This window comes from Lissotriton helveticus, chromosome 9 (genome assembly GCF_964261635.1).
Source record: "Lissotriton helveticus chromosome 9, aLisHel1.1, whole genome shotgun sequence".
NCBI classification, from domain to species: domain Eukaryota; kingdom Metazoa; phylum Chordata; class Amphibia; order Caudata; family Salamandridae; genus Lissotriton; species Lissotriton helveticus.
The window spans coordinates 730,073,610-730,094,121 of record NC_136070.1 but is presented as its reverse complement, the minus strand read 5'-3'; the positions used below and the strand labels follow the sequence as shown (position 1 = coordinate 730,094,121).

Here is a 20,512-nt window from a genome sequence, read left to right as displayed (position 1 = left end):
AGGGCACCCCGGTGTCTGGAGGAGCAGGAATTACCTGATTTACAGGGACTGGCGGAGCGCGAACAGGATTTGCATATTCGGGGACTGTGTCGTCCAAATAGGACGAAATAAAAATATCAGCTGCGGTCGGTTTGTGACGTAGCTTGGTCGGAACTAATGGTGGCGGAAAATTACTGGATGCCTCCGGGGTCGCTTTTGGTAAGCCCTCAGCAAGAAGAGGATACATACCCTTAATGAGGGCATTCCTCTGTCTGTCTGATTGCTCAGTTCTAACTCGTTCACCTATCTCGATTAATTCTCTTTCTTGGGCTCGTTCTTGGGATTCTCTACTTAGTTCTGACTTTCTGATTTCTTTTTCGGTTCTTTTATGAGCTTCTTTGCGCCATAACTCGATGGCATCTTTCTGCGACTGTCTGGCTTTCTTTTTCCATAATGCTTCTTCTACTCGCATGATGCATTCGGCATCCCATGTACCCGATACGGGCCATCTATACTTTTCTTCTAACTGTTTGGTATACTCTACCCATAAATCTAGATACAATATGGCACTTATGCCATGTTTCTGATACATAAAGTGACCTGGACTGTCCCTGGGCGGGACGGGAACTGCTGCTTCCAGCAGACCCTTTCTAGTCTTTAACTGACGTAACTTGGAAAATATAGGCATGACTGAACTGTAATCTAGACACAATACAATACACAATAAACACGATACTTATACCCCATTCATACAACGACATTGAAATACATGAAAAACATTTGAAATAACAGTTCGAACAGAATACTACCTGGAAATACTGAGAACAGAACACATGAATTTTCTCGAGAACAGAAACTGACTAGAACAGAAACTAGATGCACTGCTGAAACAGTACGAAACTTACCGGTCTCATAAAGAGACACGTCAGGACCCGTATCCACCGAAGTGGACACTTCGTTTGTGGGACTGTGTACCACCAACCCACAGACCAGAGTCAATTAAATTGACCCTGTCTAGATACCACCCCAGTAACGGTACTCACCGGGCAGCAAGAACGGAAAGCCTCGGACTGGACTGGACTGCTACGACGACGAACTTCGGACTTCGGACTTCAGTTACGGGTGGACCTCCGGATACCTCGGACCTTGGACTCTTGGCTTGGGCTCTGGTCGGGACTCGCCGCGTTCCTCCACCGTCTCGTCTGGATGCTGGACCGCCTCCTCCGTCTCCTCCGTGGGCCTGAGGGATACTTGAGCAGAAATATCTGCCACTGCGCAGAAGAGTTCCGTCACGACTGCAGAGGGTCAGGGGGTCGGCGTGGCTTCACCGACGCGTGGGGAAAGGGCAAGTCCCTGTTCGGGCGCCATTATGTGGTAAATAAATAAATAATACCCTATTTTTGACTAGACATATATCATAACAGATAGCTCAATAAATAAGAGTCAAGATTCGAGGTAGTAGGAGTTTTGCAGGTTTAATACAGCATAAGGACAGGGACAGGACAACCTGCATAGGAATAGGATGACAGGGCCCAGCAGCTGCTGGGGCTGGGTCTGGGATGAGCGCGCTGACTTTTAATAACAATACACGAGCATATATACATAGCGCGAACACATAACATTACATTGCAGTAGGCGTAGCAGTGGGTGGAGCAGAAGGCGTGACGCGTAGCAGTCGCGAAAGATAAGAGTAAAAAGAGGTGTAACTCAGACATGTGATGCAAACGTAATAGAATATGTCATGAATGGGCGGAAACATTGGAGGGGGCTACCTAAGGAGCCGGGACCTCTAATCTGGTGGTGCGCGCAAACTGGCAATGACGTGTTACTAGGAGAAGCTGGGGGCTATGAACTCTGTGCTAGGAGCAGAGACTAAAGTCTGGAGGGTCGGAGCGACATGTACCTAAACCCTATCTAGTATCTGATGTTTAGGGAACATGTTGATATAAACTAGAAGTCATGAGGGGAAAAGCTAATTGACTCTAAGACTGGAGCATGCATTTATTCTACATGTAGTGCGTGATGAAGAATATTAAATGACCATTAAATACAGTATTTCTCTTAACATGGAGCCGCATAGGCTAGACAATGACGGAAACTATTGATGCAGTTCAGTAGCTTAGGAATGCAGAGAAGGAGGACTAAACTGATAACTGGAATCATAACATAGTCTTGGCAGACTCGGAGGCAGAGCCAAGCTGCACCGGGCACTGCGAGGCAGGAAGTAAGTGAAGGGTCGAGGATACAGGTGGGGGCTGGATCGCTCCTCAGCGAGGCTTCAGGAGACAGGGGCTGAATCTGATGTCCGGGCCCTGTTGAGGCCTAGAAACGGGGACTTTATAATGAAATAACGTGCACACTGAGAAGCGTGGCAACATTACTTTACATAGGCCTGGTATTCGTAGTATTCACGAGGACTGGAAACTGGCATACTAGAGGAGGACACAACTATAATTGCGTCATTAATCGGACATGGGGAATAACATATGCATATTGGTCATGCACACATAACATATGATGGATGACACGTAGTGACACAGAACATGACAAAATTTACTTTTCCACACAGCTCCACTCTCTTCATTGGCTGATAATAGAGAAATGCATTAGTTTTAAAGATTTATGCTTTAAGCATAGGGCTTTGTACAGTGGTGGTCTTTCTTATCTTAGAGCACAGGTACAATGGTGTTCCCTTAACTGACCTTTACTCTCAGGAAATACGTTCTTAACTATCATGCCTTGCTACAAATGTTTAAGACAGGAAGGCAGGTCTTTTGTCAACTTGGTCCTACTCTATGGAACTTTCTTCCATTAAAAATTAAAACATGCATCTCTTTTCTGGTCTTCTGTAAGCTGCAGAAAACCTGACTCTTTTAGGCAACTCTGTCCGTTCCTTCTCCTCAGCGCTGGGAAACTCTTTTTGAGTAGTCATGTGCTTTAGAAATCCGTTGACTGATTGATTAATTGATCTTTTGCAATATGAAAAATAAATGAAAAAGAATGAGTTTATGTGGTTGGAGATTGTTGCCATTCAAAGAGGCTGGAGGAGGTCAAGAGTAAAGACTACTATATTGTTTTGGGGCTAGATTTATTATAGATGCTCATTTGTTTTAGTTTCCTTTTCCCGGGGCATCTCCGAAATCTTTATATAAGTGTACCCTTGCTATATTTAGCAGTAATGACTAGAAAACAGAATCTTGGCTTCTAGCCCTACTTAATTCAATTTCCGAGACTTGTAAAAGAAAGCAGGATATATTTTTTTCGAACGTGCTAGAAATCAGTTGATTTCATCTTGAATTATTGATTGTAAGCAAAAAGGTGAGTTTACTTACGTAGTTATGATGTTGAATTAGAACTAAGGCCTCCTAATTCACTTTTTGAAAATAGAAAATGAGAAGAGCTTTATGGACGTCTTCTATGGTTTCCTGAGCAGCTACTGATTAGTATGCATCATCCATGGATATTTTTACTGGTGTCTCCTAAAGTTAGATATCATTGCACTCCAACGGAATAACAATGTTGCCATTTCTAAGCATGAAAAGATGGTGGTAGCAGGTTTGGAATTAAGATACAGTAAGACCCAGTAATCACATGCAAAAGACAACATGGGGTCAGAACCATTATTTATAAAAAAAGAAAACACGTTAGTTTACATGTAGTAAAAGTATGGCAGATAAATGGGGCATAGCACACTAAACAAGAAAATACACCTTCTGGGGCAGAGATACATTCACATTTGTTTGTTATGTTCATTACTGAAGGAAGTTACCACAAATGTCTCAACTCTGTGTCCTTACCAGAACTGTAACTTTCCTTAACACTAGCTAAGGAAATCTACATTTTGTAATATTAATAATCTTTTTGAGATTAATTGTGTTCTTTTAACCAATAAACCCACATCTGATAGGTTTAAAAAAGTTATATGTATTATTGGCAAGTAAGAAATCCAGTAGCCATTTCCAATTCTTATGAGTGAAGCAAGGCAGGAATGACTATGCGACCCTGCCATCCCTTCCTACAGATTCTCCTGGAAGTCGTTCACTCTAAATGCAATCCAGGTCCAGAAATCCGGCAAATCCCCTGGTTTGGATAGAATCCAAGTGGATTTATTACAGAATAAACCCCAGATCTAGGTACCCTACATAAATTCCTTGTCAAATTCATTGATGGCTGGAGCACAAATCCCACGGTTTTGTAATGGAGCAGGGAATAATCCCTATTTAAAAATGGGTGTGAAATCCACACCGGGAAATTAAAGACCAGAAAGTCTGATTGACAATATCCAGAACATCTACAGCATGCAATTCTTATCTAGGCTATAGGACTGGATTTCCCAAGCCAAACTTTTATTTCACGTACAAGCAGAATTTAGATCCAACATTAGCACCATCGACCAGATTGTCCAATTTCTGTTCATTAAGTGGAAGGTAGTAGACATTGATAGGGGTTTGGAGTATGTTGCCTTTGAAGATCTCCGAGCTGCATTCGATCTTCTTCCTAGGGCAAAACTTTGAGTGGCTCTGCACAAGTTCGAGATCACGCACTGACTACTGTCTCTGATACAGGCATTATACACGGAAACGTTTGCGAGAGATAGCTGTCGCATTGCAGGGGAATTGACAGAAGACTTTAAATCACAAGAGGTGGTAGACAAGGGTGTATTTTGGCACCCTCACGTTTTCTCTTGTACATAAATGGCTGCATCCCCTATCTCTGAAATTTCGAAAATGACTATCCGAAGGTGAAGGATTATAAAATACTGTGTTTCCTTTTCGCATATGACACTTTGTTACTACCAAAGCCTCATCATGGCCTTTCTAGCTCTTGGATGAATGTAAAACGTTTTGTTTAGACCACAGCTTGGAAATTAACAAAAATAAAACCAACTACATGGTCTTTAGTAACAGGAGAAAAATACCCAAGAGTAAGGTATTCTTATGGGGGAGACACTGGATAGGGCACATGAATTTGACTATCTGGGCGCAAGACTGGAAGACTCCCATATATGGGTAGCACAGATACAGAAAAGTGTCATGATTCTAAAGCAAAGAACGAGGTCTATCTTAAGATTTGACAATAGATAACCCACTCTTGCTATTTCCCGTCCTTTGGAGATATATGATTCAAGCCTGTGGTGATGTTATGTATGGGGCAGATGGGGACACTGTCATTTTAACAACTTTGAAAAAGCTGAAAGTTTCTTTTTTAAGGCCCTCTTTAGACTCACCATTGTGTCGCCTCTGCCAATTAGATTCGACTTACACCTAAGAATGATTTCTGACATTGCTAAACTGAGACCTATCCAATATTGGCTAATGCTCTGGACCAGTGTGGATCTAGGTCCCTATACTGATTGTATTCGAATTTTATTAGATGACCACCACGCTGGGAAGATCCCCTGTATTGCCCATATTAAAGATGTGTTATTCAAGTTAGATCTGGAAGGTTTCTGGCTACAGCAATTTGCATTATCCAAAGGTGCTCGGGAGAAGCTGAAAAGGTCCTACTGGAATTAAGTATTAGGGCTAAAACTTTCTGCTGTTTCTCCTGGTACCCTGGTATATTCCTAGCTGATGTTCAAAAGTGCACTTGAGTATGAGCAATACCTGAATATTGTGATGATGACTATGCAGAATGCTCTGAATATTTGCCAACCAAGGTTGCTTCTGTTTTTCCCATTTGTGAACCTTTCAAAACCCTGTGGCTTAGAGCAGTGGTTCCGAACCTTTTGACTTCTGTTAACCCTTACTTAATCATTACTAGAATCGGGGAACGCCACTGCATCAATATTGGAATCCGGGAACCCCAGCCTAAGCAATTTCTATTATTGGAAATGCGAAACGATACTCAAAATTATGGAAACAAGCATTCATTAATCTAATACAAAAATGATTAAATATTTCATTCAAATCACTAACACAAACATAAAAAACAACCTTTTAACTTTACTGGGAGGGTTTAAATGCTTCTAAGATCAACTGAAGCCATCTGTCATACATGCTAGTTTCTGTTTGATACACTTGCACTCCTCTCACAAATCAATGTGAGGATACCAACTTAGGTCCCCATTACGATGGCGGTTCTGTTTGATACACTTGCACTCCTCTCACAAATCAATCTGAGGATACCAACTTAGGGCCCCATTATGATGGCGGGCGGACCATAACGGAAAATGTGACTGATCAACAGAGGTGCGGCGGTCCCACGAGGCAAATTAGGATGCGCCCACCACACTGGCGGGCGCATTATTGCCATTAACATTGCGGCGGGCGGTGCTGTAAACAGCACCCGCTGCAATGTTAAGGGAGCATGTTGAGCATTGTAATGCACAACGTGACAGGCACCTCCTGCCACCACCTTGTGTATGGCAATGAAGGGGAGACCCATAGGTACCCCCAGTGCAGCCATCCCCCCAGGAGCCCCCAATGTCATTCACCACATGCCATGGAAAGGCATGCACACCACACCCACCATATTGTAGGCGTGTTCAACCCGGCAGGCAATCGTGACGATTGCCTGCCAGCAGAAAAGCGGCGAACGGTCTTTCCGTCCGCCACGGTACCCCCCGCCATGGTAATATGGCGGGGGGTAAATGGCGGGCGGGCGGAGAGTTTTGGCATGCAGATCACCACCGTCGGTCGGGTGGTGGCGATCTGCGCGCCATCATAATAGGCCCCTTAATTTTTAGCCTCCAGTTTCAAACTCCTTCACATTTATGGTACATTTAAAAAGTTTTGGTTTTACACTTGTCTTCTTTATTGAAATGCACTTTATTTTTCTGCTAGTATTATTTTCTTTTCTTAGCACTTGCAGACCCCCAAATTAGGTGGCGTCGATCTCCAAGTTTCCCAGACCACAGGTGATATGCCATTGGTTTAGGGAAAGCCTGTGAGCAAAGCTCTTGTTACTCCAAATTACCAGTGCAATTGTGCAGTGTATTCTATGCAAAAATAGTACATTATGGCAAACATACCTGAACTTGATTGTTTATGCCATGCTGGTGCCTCTCGGTGTCAACTCGGAATGGATTCTCTTTACATTCATCAGACCTTAAATCACAATACCTCAGGAAGACATCTGATTCAAAATGGTTGCCAGGGCCATCCTGTAGATTTGTCATGCATTCATCTATTCCTTTACTCATTTTGCTGTTCTTATTTATGTTTATCTCTAAAAAATAAATGACCAGTATAAATGTAAGATGCCGATAAGGCATGACACATTTATTGTTTTGGAGGATGCATCTGAATGTCATAGTATATTAACTTGTTGCCACAAACTGGTAATCCCCTATGTTCCACACATCTGCTTAGTCACCAAACAAATGCAGAACTTCTACTGTTGATGAGACAGTAAACGAGGATCTACAGATGTATTGGTTTTTAGGCTTAAGACACCAAGAACATTTCTCATTGAGAAAAAAGGCAACCAGTTGTCTAGAATGTCGTCCACCCAAGGTTTAAATCACAACTTGACTTTGTTTTAAGCATGTTGCACACGGATGATGTTACAACCAGTTGATTGTGAATCACCAAGGTTGTCAATCTTTCATGATTTGGAATCATTTTGGGACAGTCCTTTGGATCTGATGGCATCCCATATCATATATTCCTACCAGTCTACTCTATCAGGTGCCTTGGTTAGAATTTGTTTCTAAACTACCTTTACTCAGTGTGTTACATGTGACTCTAGTGCTGTGGTTCAAACCTTAATTTTTGGTAAAATATGCACTTGCATCCCTGAGAGCAAGAGTTAGGCAAACTTGACGTGTGCCGATAGACAAACTGAGCTCAGACGTGCCAGATACTTGAGAGATCCATACTGGTCTACCTGGGATTAACCTCATATTTTTACAGTTCACTAATTTACAGAGTTTGAAATGGGAAGAAAACTGAATAAAACACCACGACAGCAGGCGGATTTATTTATTTTATTTAAAAGTCTAAGCAGTAGCCACTTTAAGATTATCATCCATCATTCTGGCAAGATCTATATTTGGGATGCCCACACAAGGGGCCAAGGAACCGCATTTTCTCATCCATATGCCCAGGCAAAGGGTACCAATTAGGAGAGCCAGAGGGTGCGGTAGAATTGTCAATATTCAAATCAGTCTCATAATATGTATGGTGTATCACAAGAAGGGAAGTAAGTACACTGTGTAACATAGCATGAGGTGTGCTGTTCAGCTTTTGCGATATGGGTATCTCATCATACATTAGGAAGGGGACGAGGCAGTATGATAAATGTGTATGCCTTATTTATGCATGGTAGATTATTGTGCTAAATTGTTTCTTCCATCTCCTCCTGAATTTGTATGGGTTAATTGTAATGTTAGGTGATATGCTTGGATCTAGGTAAAGAAAGAGGCAGAGTCCTGGAAAGGACTTATGGTTTTATAATTGAAAGGCATAAAAGTGTAGAAGAGAAGTAAAGCAACTAATGCAATGGTGGTGTATATGAAGAGGAATGTCAATATGTTTCAAGTGAGTATATACATAAAAAATGATTCAACATAATTCAAACTAACATTTCATTTATGTAAAATTGTAATGTTTCTAATTCATTTCAACCCAATTCTGTACAAAGAAAATAGAAGAAATCATGAACATTTTGTTTCAAGAACATGAAGATGCCATAATGGAAGTGTTTGTATTATATCTCAAGACCATACAGGACTATGTGGCTAGACACATTATTGACCTCCTCAAGCGGACCCACATCACCCCTAACAACAGGAAGCTTCACTAGCTCCTCATACAGAAAAGATGACACTTCAAGATGCTGATCCACACATACAAAGCCCTACACAACCAAGGACTAGCATACATCAACTATAGCCTGAACGTTCACCAACCCTCTAGACTCCCATCGTCTCGCACACCACTCGCATACATCGAAGACACAACAGCAGTCGCTCCTTCTCCTACTCAAGGCCAGTACCTGGAACGACCTCCCTCTTCACCTCCCGACCTCACCCTTGCTGATGGAATTCAGGAAAGAACTCAAGACCTGGCTGTTTGACTGAGCATCTGCAGCAAGATCCTCAGTGCCTGGATATCCTCAAGGGCGATTAGCCGCCTATACAAATCATGTTTGATTCATTGATTGATAAGCGTATGGTAGTAAGGAGGACTGTATACAAATTTGACCATGTTGCAAGTGGCACCAAAAACAATAATGCGGCCTAGCACAACTGTTCTTCAATTGTCGCCATATAATAAATAGTAATGTTTATATATACTTATTACAAACAAGTTGAATCATATGAGCGTCTTGTACTTTTTACAGAAAGCCATCAACTTAATACATCACCGGAAGGGCACAGTCAGTGAAAAGGGCATATTGTATTTTGCAGTTAAAGGAGTACTCCTCAGTTTCCATATCGGCTATGTATAAGTTTTGGAAATGTACACTACAAAGAATATCACTTAGTATAAGACGAGTGTAAAATGCTATACCACAGACTAAGGCCTTGTTTAAGAGTCCTCTATAAATTCTGATAGTTGCCATAAGCACTAAAGTTCGAGGATATATGCTTTATTTCTTGGGGAATACTTAGAATTGGCAATAATACTGCGCACCCAATAATTTCTGGACAGATTGTATTGGATTCAATAATTATTGCATAGGACACTGGGGTACTGGTAATCGAGGCCAAAGTGTAATTATTGAGGTCAGTATTAATTTTGAATTAGCAGAATCAGGGCATGCTTGAGAAGCAGAGGAGAGGCACTGTCAAGTAAAAAGGAAGTTTTTGGGCTGATTACATCACGAGATACACTTTTCACATTACCTTTCATTGCTTTGATCACATGTGGAATATATGTAAGCCTTTATGAAAGTTGATGTTAAAAAACCTTAGTAAATAGGTCAGCTATGACTCCCATCCATGTTGCTTGTGGTGAGTATTCTTCCCTTAGAGTAAGTTATATTAAAAATAGTGTCTGATCTTTTTCCTAAGACTGGCATCAACAAATGGGTTGCTGCGCCAAATTGACCACCATTCTAACTTTCAGGAATATGAACAGCCAAATAAAAATAACTAACTTATACTACAGATTTAACATTTGCCAAAGAGGTAGCCCATTCTTCCTATTTTTTGTGCTCTCAACCTACTTCCAAATTGAGGTGAAAATCAGTGTGATACTCATGGATGAGCAAAACAAGCTATAGATTCCTCAAAAGTAGGCAAACTTGCAAATTCAGCAAGGGGTCATATGTATAGACCCCCCAAGGTTTTCCAAAATAAACTAACTTTTTGAAAGAAAGAACTATTGATAATGAGTAGGAAAAAATAGCCATTTGTGATGTTTTCATCTGTAATTTCTTGTCACAATGGCCGATTTACAAAAGCAATATACTACTATGTCAGCTAGACACTTCTGGTTCTATAGGGTTTGTAGTTTCTCTAAGACCCCAAGGTACCCAGGGCCAACAACTGAGCTGCACCATATAATGGTTTTCACTGTGTACAGAGAATAGACCAACTCATATGGTGAAATATGTAGGCCAAGATTATGAAAGATGTCACAGAACGCAGCACAGTAGTCAAAAACACTGTTCTGCCTAAACAGGGAGAGAGCAGCAGAGCACCATATTTACAGAGATAAGTCTCTCTCCTCCCCTCTCACTAGCCCCGGCACTGATTTCAGCTGCCCTGAGCCAGGCACACACCTTAGCACCATAGTGCTAGGGTGCGTGCCTGAGTCTACGATAGATTTGGTACAGGAAGGGTACACAGCCATATAATGCACCATTGTCACAAAGTAATGCTCAGCGGCATTCCATGCTGCTTTGCTTTACTTTCTCATACAAACCAATATTAATACCAATTAGCATTGGTTTGTTAATCTCCAAAAAGGTTTAGCGTCAGGTAAGTGTTACAAAAGTAATGCTAACCCAATGCTAAACCTTTGTGAATCTGGGCTGTGGAGTGAGAAATGGTTATCAAGGAACCCTATGCATTTCTAAAATGGACACACAATGTGGAGTTTAGGAGCACAAGATATTAGTACATCTCTGAATTTTTGGGTACCCGTACTAGTATGCGATTTAGACTAGAGGGAATTTTTCAAAAGGTCTTCTTTCATACACAGTGGCTTACATTTGGGAGGCACAAATACATTGAAATCCAATTGGTAATAACACATGTTTGACTATGACATGCCTCTACATGTCTGCTGATAAAAATGGTACCTCACCTGTGTGGGTAAGCCTAGAGCCTATGACAGGAAATGGCCCTGAACACAACAAGGATACATCGCATTTTCTACTCAAAACTGGCCATTTTTTTGCAAAGTAGGTAGCTATGGATTTTGTTCCTAGCTCAGCCAGCAGCTAGGGAAATCTAGCAAACTTGCACCTTTTTAATACTAGACACCTGTGTGAATACAAGGTGGGGTGAACTGCATGGCTCTCACTGGTTTTTTCTACCCAGAATCACTTGCAAACCTCAAACTTTGACAAAAAAACAAAAACATTTCCCTCATATTCTTGTGATGGAATGTTCTGGAATCGGAGAGGAGCCACAATCTTCCATCCACCCAGCATTCCCTCAAGGCTCTTGATGAAAATGGTACCTCACTTGTGTGAGTAGGCCGAGTGCCCGCACCACAAACAGCCCAAAATCCAACATGGATACATCAAATTTTTCCACTCAAAACTGAACCTTTTTTTGCAGATTGGGTAGCTGTGGATTTTTGACCCTAGCTCAGCCAACCCCTAGAGAAACCTAGCAAACGTGCACACTTTTGAAAATTAGACCCCTGGGGACATCGGGAATGGGTGACTTGGGTGGTTCTCAAAGGTTTTCTTCACCCAGAATCCCCTGCAAACCTCAAATTGTGACTAAAAACATATTTTCCTCACATTTCTGTGATATTAAGTTCTGGAATCTACAGGGGGCCACATATTTCCTACCAATTTGAGTTTCCACTTATCCCCCTCTAAGAAATGTACCCCACTTGTGTGGGTGGGCCATAAGACCACTACACAAAAAGGCCATAAAGTGCTTCATTGAGAGATAATCAATCGGGGTAGTAAGTCAGTCAAAACACTTTATTCGATCTAATAGCACATAGATCATAAAACTACAAATTTATATAGACAATACAACTTGTAATAAAATATCATGAATAATAATATATAAAAATCCATAAAACAGCAAATAACAGTGGAGCATGGCTAGGCAGGCCATCATGGCGGACTTGTGCTAGTTAGCTCCATCCGGCCCAGCAACTATCCTACATGGATCCTAGCTCCCTCGGACACATTGGTGGTGCTTGAAGGGATAATCTCCAGTCCGAAACCTGCCGGGGCGATCCGGTGCCCCATTGCAGTGGCTGCGGAGCTTGCAACCGCGGCCGGCCGGCCCGGCGAGCTGCGGCCTGGTGGGCGCCCACAAAGACGGGGCCTAGATTTTGGGGGGTCTGGGACAGCGTGGCTGGTGGTGGATGGCCTGCGCGCTGCGGAGGAGCTCTGGCCTTGATCCTGGTCGATGACGAGGGTGTGTGAGGGGCAGGCCGGCCCTGTAACATCCTTTGGGAGCACCCCCTGGTGAGGAGACGACAGCGGAGTGCTCTATCCATCTGCCGGGATGCTCCCGATACGGACGAGGTGCGGGCGGTGGCCCCTGCTTCCCACTGCTGGGGGCCTTGGACTGGGCCGCTGCGGTGCCAGGTGAGAGGAGTGGGGGCCCCATTCTGCCCGTGGGCCCCCCCTGTTGCCCCCCTCTCTTTCCATCTGGGGATCGGCGGCCAGGCCAGGCCGCGCTGGGGGTGAGGCGGCAAGGCTGGTGCTTGCTGGGTGGCAGCGACGCCCGAGACGCGGGTGGCGTGGGCCAGGGTGCAAGCGGTGACCCTGGTGTGGAGATCAGCGGCGGCCAGGCCGCGGTGAGGGAGTAGCGGTGCGGCTGGAGCAGGCCGGAAGGCGGTGGTGCCCGTGTGGCGGGCAGTGTGGGCCATGACGAGGGGCAAAGGGGGCAGTGGCCCTAAAACGCACGGGCCCATTGATAAGTTTACTGGCTCTTGGGTGGCAAGTGGAGCGGCCGGATGCTCACAGGAGGCCCCGCCGGACAACGCGACGCTGCTTGCCGCGATCACCCAATCCAGAGACATGATGGATGCTAAGATTGGTGCAGTTGGGTCAGACGTGATGCTGTTGCGGCAAGATTTGCAGAATGCGGTGTCCCACATAACGGAGGTTGAAACGCGCGTGTCTGGGGTGGAAGACGATGTAGTAGCCCTCAAGCAGAAGGTGGCGAGATTGGAGAGTACCCAGAAAGGCCTGGCACTGCGAGTGGAGGATGCGGAAGGGCGGTGGCCCGGTGCAACAATCTGCGCTTCGTGGGCTTCCCGGAGGGGTGCGAATCTGGCGGCATGGGTAGGTTCCTCACGCAGTGGCTCGAGGGCTGACTGCCTCCTGATGTACTTTCCCGCTGTTACGTCATAGAACAGGCTCACAGGGCACTTGTACAGAAGCCACCGGCCGGGGCCCGGCCTCGTCCGGTCATTGCGAAACTGCTGAATTATTCAGACCGCAACGTCATTTTAAAGCAGGCCAGAGCTAAAGAATCCCTGATGTTTGAAAATCACCGGATCACGGTGTTCCCGGACTACACACGCATGGTGCAGCAACAACGCCAGTCGTTTCAGGCAGCTAAGGCCCAGCTGAGAGAACTTAAGCTCTAATATGCCCTGTTGTTTCCGGCGCGCCTCCGCGTGGTGTGTCAGTCACGTACGTTTTTCTTTGATTCTCCGGAGGACGTCTTCAAATGGACGGATGAAACTGTGCGGGTAAGGGTTCATACCCCCCCGGCCTGAATTCTGATTCATCGCAGAGCGAAGGGGCACAGTGGGCTTCGCAGAGACAGCGCCGGCGGGGCTCTCGGAGGTCACGGTCCCAGAAACGTTCATTATCATGCAGCCCAGGGGCAGGGGGTGACGCTGTGCCCCGGTCACAGAAGGCAGGTTCATCAGTCCCGGCTGGCAGAGATCGTATTGGAGAACCCTCATGATTGGACCTTGTGCAATAATGTTTCTTGTAAATTTGCATGGGCTCAAACCCTACAGTTCTCACACCTGTAGGTAGCGGGGTGACCTGCTATGGGTGGTAAGTTGGGGATTCATTGGTGGGAGAGGTCCGGGTCCCCCAGTTGGGGGCTCGGCTCCAATCTCACCGCGACTGGTACTTCAGGGTTCTATGAGGTATGGGGTGGGGGGTTTGTTGGGGGTTGGGGGCTTTGGTCACGGGGTTAGGTTGCGCTTTCACACCGAGCATCACACGCTTAACACTCACGTCACTTAGACTACTTTTTGGGATTACCAAGCAGCGCGTACTTAGATGGCTAGCGGGTTGAGGATGGTCCCAGGATCCCTGGGCACCCTTCGGATGGTGAGCTGGAATATCCATGGGCTACTAGATAAAATCAAGCGAGGGGCAGTCCTGCGACAAGCCAAGAGGGTTGGGGCGGATGTTCTCCTTCTGCAGGAAACTCACCTAATGGGCTCCAAGGTGCTCTGTCTACGGCGCTATGGTTATCAACAGGTGTTCCATGCCGGCTTCACGCAGGGGTCCAGGGGCGTGGCTATTCTAATTCATCGTAGGGTTCCATATGTGCATGCTCAACAGTGGCTGGACAGACAGGGACGCTATGTCTTTATCCGTGGTGCGATAGGAACGGAACTGGTGGTGATGGGATGTGTGTACGCCCCCCCCTTTGCAATAGTCCCTGGTGGAGCGGTTGCTGGCACTGTGGGCCGATATGCCTGACATGGTTTCTGTGGTGGGAGGGGATTGGAATGATGTCATAGACCCCGGTAAGGACAGGTTCAGGGCGGGCGGGGTTCGGGGGGCTCCCAACTAAGCATGGGCGGATTTTGCGAATTGGCAATCCGCGAACTTGCGTATTTACGGATTCACAAGTTGGTCATTCACTCAACATGTCTGAATAGTTTCCCGTTAGTCCTCTTTTTATGTTAATCAACGCGTCATCGCGTTAAATATTTCCTCAAACGCCGAGGTTGACTTCCGTATCCCGATCCCAATCGGACGGAGGAAATCTGGATACTTCGCGTACCCTCAGACATTTCAGTAAGTCGGGTTTCCAGCCTGCATGTTAGAACATGTGGAATCTACTTTAGCATCAGGACAACTTTTGTCACATATGCTTACTTCGATCTGGTTTTTTGTTACAGCTCCCTTGAAATCCTTTGAACTCCAAGACCATGTGAGCCTCTTCTTTTTTCTTTGAATGTCAGACGTTAGGCATCCCTCAATCCCCCACACTCCCGTATTCACCCGCGTTAAACCATGGATCACTTTCATCACTTAGACGAGCACTTTTATTCACTGACATTATTTTGAATCACAGCAAAATCGTATACCATGGATGAGCATGACTTATTATTGTCAGTTACTTTGGTTTAAAACCCACTAAATTCTTGAAATGTTGGATATGATCGTTTTGCATGTGTTTCGTTATGATGATGGGCTATGTAGCAAACTATTGCTGTTTTGAATTTTAGGGCTCCTTGAGAAAGGGCGATTCCTGCCCGAAATGCATCGGAGCATTATTTTGGAAATTACCACATTGTTGAAACACAAGGAATAAAGAAATGAAAGTAATGAATTGAATACACAACGTTAATATTTAATGAACAACAAATAAATTCACTTTAAAGCACAGTGGAGTCTGTCTTTTCGTGACGAACCTTAGTGGAGTGCCCAACGCAGGGATGTGTACATAATTCATGAACACATTTATTTGATGACTACTAATCAGCGTAAATGGAAGGTTACGCCACCAGCAGGAGCACCCATACATTATTAACTCTTCCTAAACAAAGCATTCAAAAATATAATCGCAACTAGCTGTGCACCGCGCCTATTAATTCGTTTTTCAAATTGACCAATAGGGAGTACACATATTTGTTGGCAGTGCATGCGTCCTTCTCCAGGATTAGCTATGTATTTGTTCCTAGGGGGGTGGTCCCAAGGGTAGTGTCGGCTGGTATTCACCCTAGGCGGTTATCGGACCATTCCTCTGTGTTTATTGACCTGCAGTTGGGCGGGCCGCGGCCTCAGTACCGATGGCGCCTCTCAGTGTGGCATCTACAGAATGCGGAGTACGATAAACACATGAGGGAGGCGATCACGGACTACCTGACTACTAACCTGGGTTCAGTTTCTGACGCTACGACAATATGGGAGGCGATGAAGCCCACTCTTGGGCAGACATAGCCTGGTGCACGGCGGCCCGTAAACGGCGCCGGGATGCCCTGGTTCAGGCGGAGGCAGAGGTGGAGGGACAGGAGCGTCATAGTAGAGAGGATAGTGGGGGCGAGGGGGTGCAACGCCTGCTTCAGGCGCAGCAGTCATATGCCTCTCTTCCTTTTAGAGGAGGCGAGACAGGTGTGGCTGGCAACGCACAGCAGATTCTGCCAATGGGGAGATAAATCGGGCAAAATGCTACACAGGCTCTGTCAGGGGACCCTCCGCCCCCAGGCCCTTCCGGGATTACTAGACGGGAACGGAGCGCCGCTGGTGGACCCCCAATCCATAGCTGATAGCTTTGCGGAGTACTATGCCGAACTCTATTCCCCGCGGGAGTGCCTGGCGGAGGAGTGGGTGGAGAGATTCATCGTGGATCTCCCGCCAAGGGCGGTGTCGGATGAGACACGGCAGCAATTGGATCTGCCATTGGCGGATGAGGAATTGGCTGGGGCCCTGGGAGAGCTCAATTCTGGGAAAGCGCCGGGCCCTAACGGGTTTCCGAGCGAATTCTTTAAGCTATACCATCTCCAGCTGGCCTCACATTATCGTGCGGTGGTGGAGGAGTCCAGGGAGGCGGGTAGGCTTCCTCCGGACTGGCGCCATGCGGAAGTGGTGGTGTTTCAGAATCCGGGCTAACCGTCTGCTACCACATATATCGGCCCTGGTGCACCCGGACCAGGTAGGCTTTATGCCTCAGCAGGCGACGCGACACAACATCCGGCACAAGTGGCACTGGCAGCTATTTGGAGATGAGGGAACCCGGCTGCCTTTCTTCTGGCGGATATAGATAGAGCGTTCCACTCTCTAAGCTGGGTCTACCTTTTTGCCCTGCTGTGCAGACCTAATTTTGGCCCCCGGTTTTTATCTTATATCCTTCTCCTCTACACCGAGCTGACAGCGTCGGTAAGGGTGACCGGGGCCGTCTCCTCCTGCTTCTCGGTGCAGCGTGGCACAATGCAGGGTTGCCCCCTGTCCCCGTACCTATTCGCCCTGGCTATGGAGCCATAGGCGGCGTGGGTGCGTATGGACGCACAATTGAAGGGATTCGAGTAGGCTCCGGTAGCCTCCGACAGAATTGCGTTATACGCTGACGACGTCCTCTTTTTTTTGACTAATTTGAACAAGTTGAGACTGAGAATTCAAGAGGTCATGAGAATCTCCGGCGAGTCCTCCGGGTTGTACATGAACCCCCGGAAGTCCACGTTATGGATACTGGGAGACCCCGGGACGATGGTGCCGTGGGCCTCAACGCTGCAGAGGGTGATCGGAGGGCACAAGTACCTTGGGGTGTTCCTAACGGACTTGCCCGTAGTTTCATGCGAGAGGAACTTGGCACCGGTGTGGGAGCGCGCGCGATCAGACATGACACTCTGGTCGCGTATGCCCCTAACGATCTATGGCCGGTCGGCGATTTTTAAAATCGTCGTGCTCCCGCGGCTGGTCTACCAGCTGCAGAACCATCCGTCCCAATTGCGCCCAGATGGTATACGCAAGTGAACTCTGCGCCGGGTCAGTTCCTGTGGGGGGGAAAGGCGGTCCGCGTTGCAATCCGGACGTGCTTCCTGTCCACTTATTGTGGAGGACTGGCGACCTCCGATATCCTCTCCTATTATCAGGCCTCCCATCTCCTGATCTTGAACGAGTGGTGGTATGGGGACAGGGGGGACCCAGCATACGCGCTGGAGCGGTTCTTGATGGAGCCACACACTCTGCACACGGTGCTGTATTCGGCACCGTTGCGAAGAGACCTACCGCCGGCTACGCAGCTGGTCTTCCGCATCTGGCGACAGTCCTTGAAGCGCATGGGGTGGTGGAATAAGCTGACAGAGGAAACCCCGCTGTGGCATAACGGGCGATTGCCGGAGCTGGCGACCCTGCGGGGCTTTCGGGACTGGGATGCCATAGGGGTCTCGACCCTGGGCGATGTGGTGCGTAATGGAACGGTCAAGTCTTTCACGGACCTGCAGAGGGAACTCCATATGCCTCGATCTCAATTCTTTTGCTATTTACAGCTCCGCCATGCCTTTTCCCCTAGCTTGGAGGGCATAGACGCACTCCCGGAGTTTAGCCCTCTGAAGGCCAAGGTCTTCATGGGGGATTTAGAGACTAAAAAGATTTCGAGGATCTACCAGTCACTGGTTACCCATAGTGCCTCGAAGCTGGATAAACTGCGAGGAGTGTGGGAGGAGGACATAGGGTCTCTTGAGGAGGAGGATTGGAGGGAGGCCCTAGCGGCTCCGTGGGGGGCCGCAATAGCCATGCGCTTACTGCTCATCCAATTTAAATTTCTGCATCGCGTATACTTTATCCAGGTCAAGCTGTGGCGGGCGGGTTTGATCACATCCCCGGAGTGCCTTAGATGTGGCTGGGAGGAGGGCACCTTTCTCCATACCATATGGTCATGCACTGCCTTGAACCGCTTCTGGTGGGGGGTTTTCGCATGCCTGTCAGAGGTGTTGGGGTGCACGCTCCCACGTACCCCGCAGCTGGCGCTTCTCCATGTGATGGATGGGATCGGTGGTAACATCTACAAACGGCACCTGCTGCTTCTGGGCTCACCCTGGCAAAATGAGATATCACCAGGGACTGGAAGAACGACCGGGACCCTTCGCTATCTGCCTGGAGGAATGGTCTCGATTTTAACATGGGGTTAGAATAACCCATCTTTGTTGCCCGTGGCTGTCCACGGAAGCATTATAAAACATGGAAGAGGTGGGTGGACTATAGAGAGTTATGGCTGGAGATCTGATGATCCCCTGAGGATTGATGTGAGATGGGCTGCACGTTGGGGTTGGTACTTTTTGACACGGGTGCTCCCGGGTGGTGCGGGGCCAGGGGGAAGATTGAGCTGCTGGTTCTCCTCAGTGTATGTGTGTTGTTTCAATGGATGATCCTATGGTAGTCTGTGATTCGAACTCGGTGACTGTTAGCATAATCGGGGGGCGCTGGGGGGTAGGCAGGTTAATTGGCTCATTTGGCTTGGCTCTCTGGTGGCGTGGACTGTCCGTATACAAGCTTTATGCCCATATGCGCTTCTCACATAGCCATGGCAGTGGTCTCGGGAGTGCGGAGCCCTGCGCCTTTGGAGCGGTTGCCTCAAGGGAAACACTTTGATTAATTTTCTAGCGCTTCAGATGGGCAAGGTAAACAGGACACTTTATTGGTTGGGAATGTATTTAATTTGGTTCCTATGGCTGCTACACCCAGAGAGACGATGTTGCATCAGATCAATGTAATGCCATGCATTTATGTATTAACCGAGCCTAGGGGGGAGGGGGTGGGGGAGGTGGTTGTTGGGTTTTGTTCCCTCATCTTTTTCTCTTTAAATTTAAATTGTGCAGGGATATATAGTGGCAGTACTAATTGATTGGATGTCTGAATAATGCATGCTGCGTTCCCCCTGAGGCAATGTACGATGGTGTGACACTTGGCTTGGTTTTCCTGTTGATTTGTGCCCCATGTTGTCACGATTGAGTAATGGGCGGTGCTCGGTCTTATTATGTACTGTAATGCTTTTACCCAATAAAATATGTTTTAAAAAAAAAACAGCAAATAACAAGTATAAAACTTATTGAACTTAACTATTGTTGTAATCTCCTAGTTTTTAGTGAAAATCATAAAAAGGTTGCTACACAGTAACATACATAGTGGTCATGAAGAATTTGTAAAAAATAAAATCCTGGTCTGCATTGCCTGAATTTGTATTTGCGCATGATGGTATAATATAAGTTTTTGTCCTAATGATGTGTGCACACAACTTGTGTGCACATCCCAGTATATGGGCACACCCTCTGGTTCTACGAATATAAGTAGACTCCTTTGACTTTGACAATTTTTTATTATTGTTTCATGATTTGAAAATAAATTCTTTTCATCATTTGAAAATAGATTCTTTTCATCACATTTGATTTATATTCTCCATGATTAAATCAAATAAGCGTGGCTCCAATGCATTTCGGGCCAGGTGCCCTTTCTCAAGGAGCTCTAGGAACAAAGAACGAGCATCATTGTATTAAAGACATAAACCATATGGTGATTAGCATGGTTGAATACATCAAATCAACAATATATCCATTTAAATGAACAGTAACAGCGTGATGCAGGTACCAGTGGATATGTATATACATGCATGTGTAAGAAAAATGAAAGCCCGAGCGTTTAAAAGAATGTCAAGTGTTTACAGAAGCAGACGGGAGCACCCGGGTGAGACAACGTATTGCGATCATGTGGTCATACCAAATATAGAAAAACAGCTGAAAGC

General features: G+C 46.2%; 1 protein-coding gene across 9 annotated transcripts in view; it reads right to left on the bottom strand.

Annotated features, from left to right (window-relative positions):
* The window catches only part of TOP6BL (TOP6B like initiator of meiotic double strand breaks), a 2,208,219-nt gene that overhangs the window by 512,754 nt on the left and 1,674,953 nt on the right, over positions 1-20,512 (bottom strand). For 8 of the 9 annotated variants that reach the window (XM_078660851.1, XM_078660846.1, XM_078660844.1 and 5 more), the window contains one exon: positions 6,953-7,149. The exons of the other annotated variant lie outside the window; for it this stretch is intronic. In XM_078660851.1, coding sequence (XP_078516977.1) covers positions 6,953-7,149 — 197 coding nt within the window. The remainder of the gene's footprint in view (positions 1-6,952; positions 7,150-20,512) is intronic. 9 annotated transcript variants of the gene reach the window in all.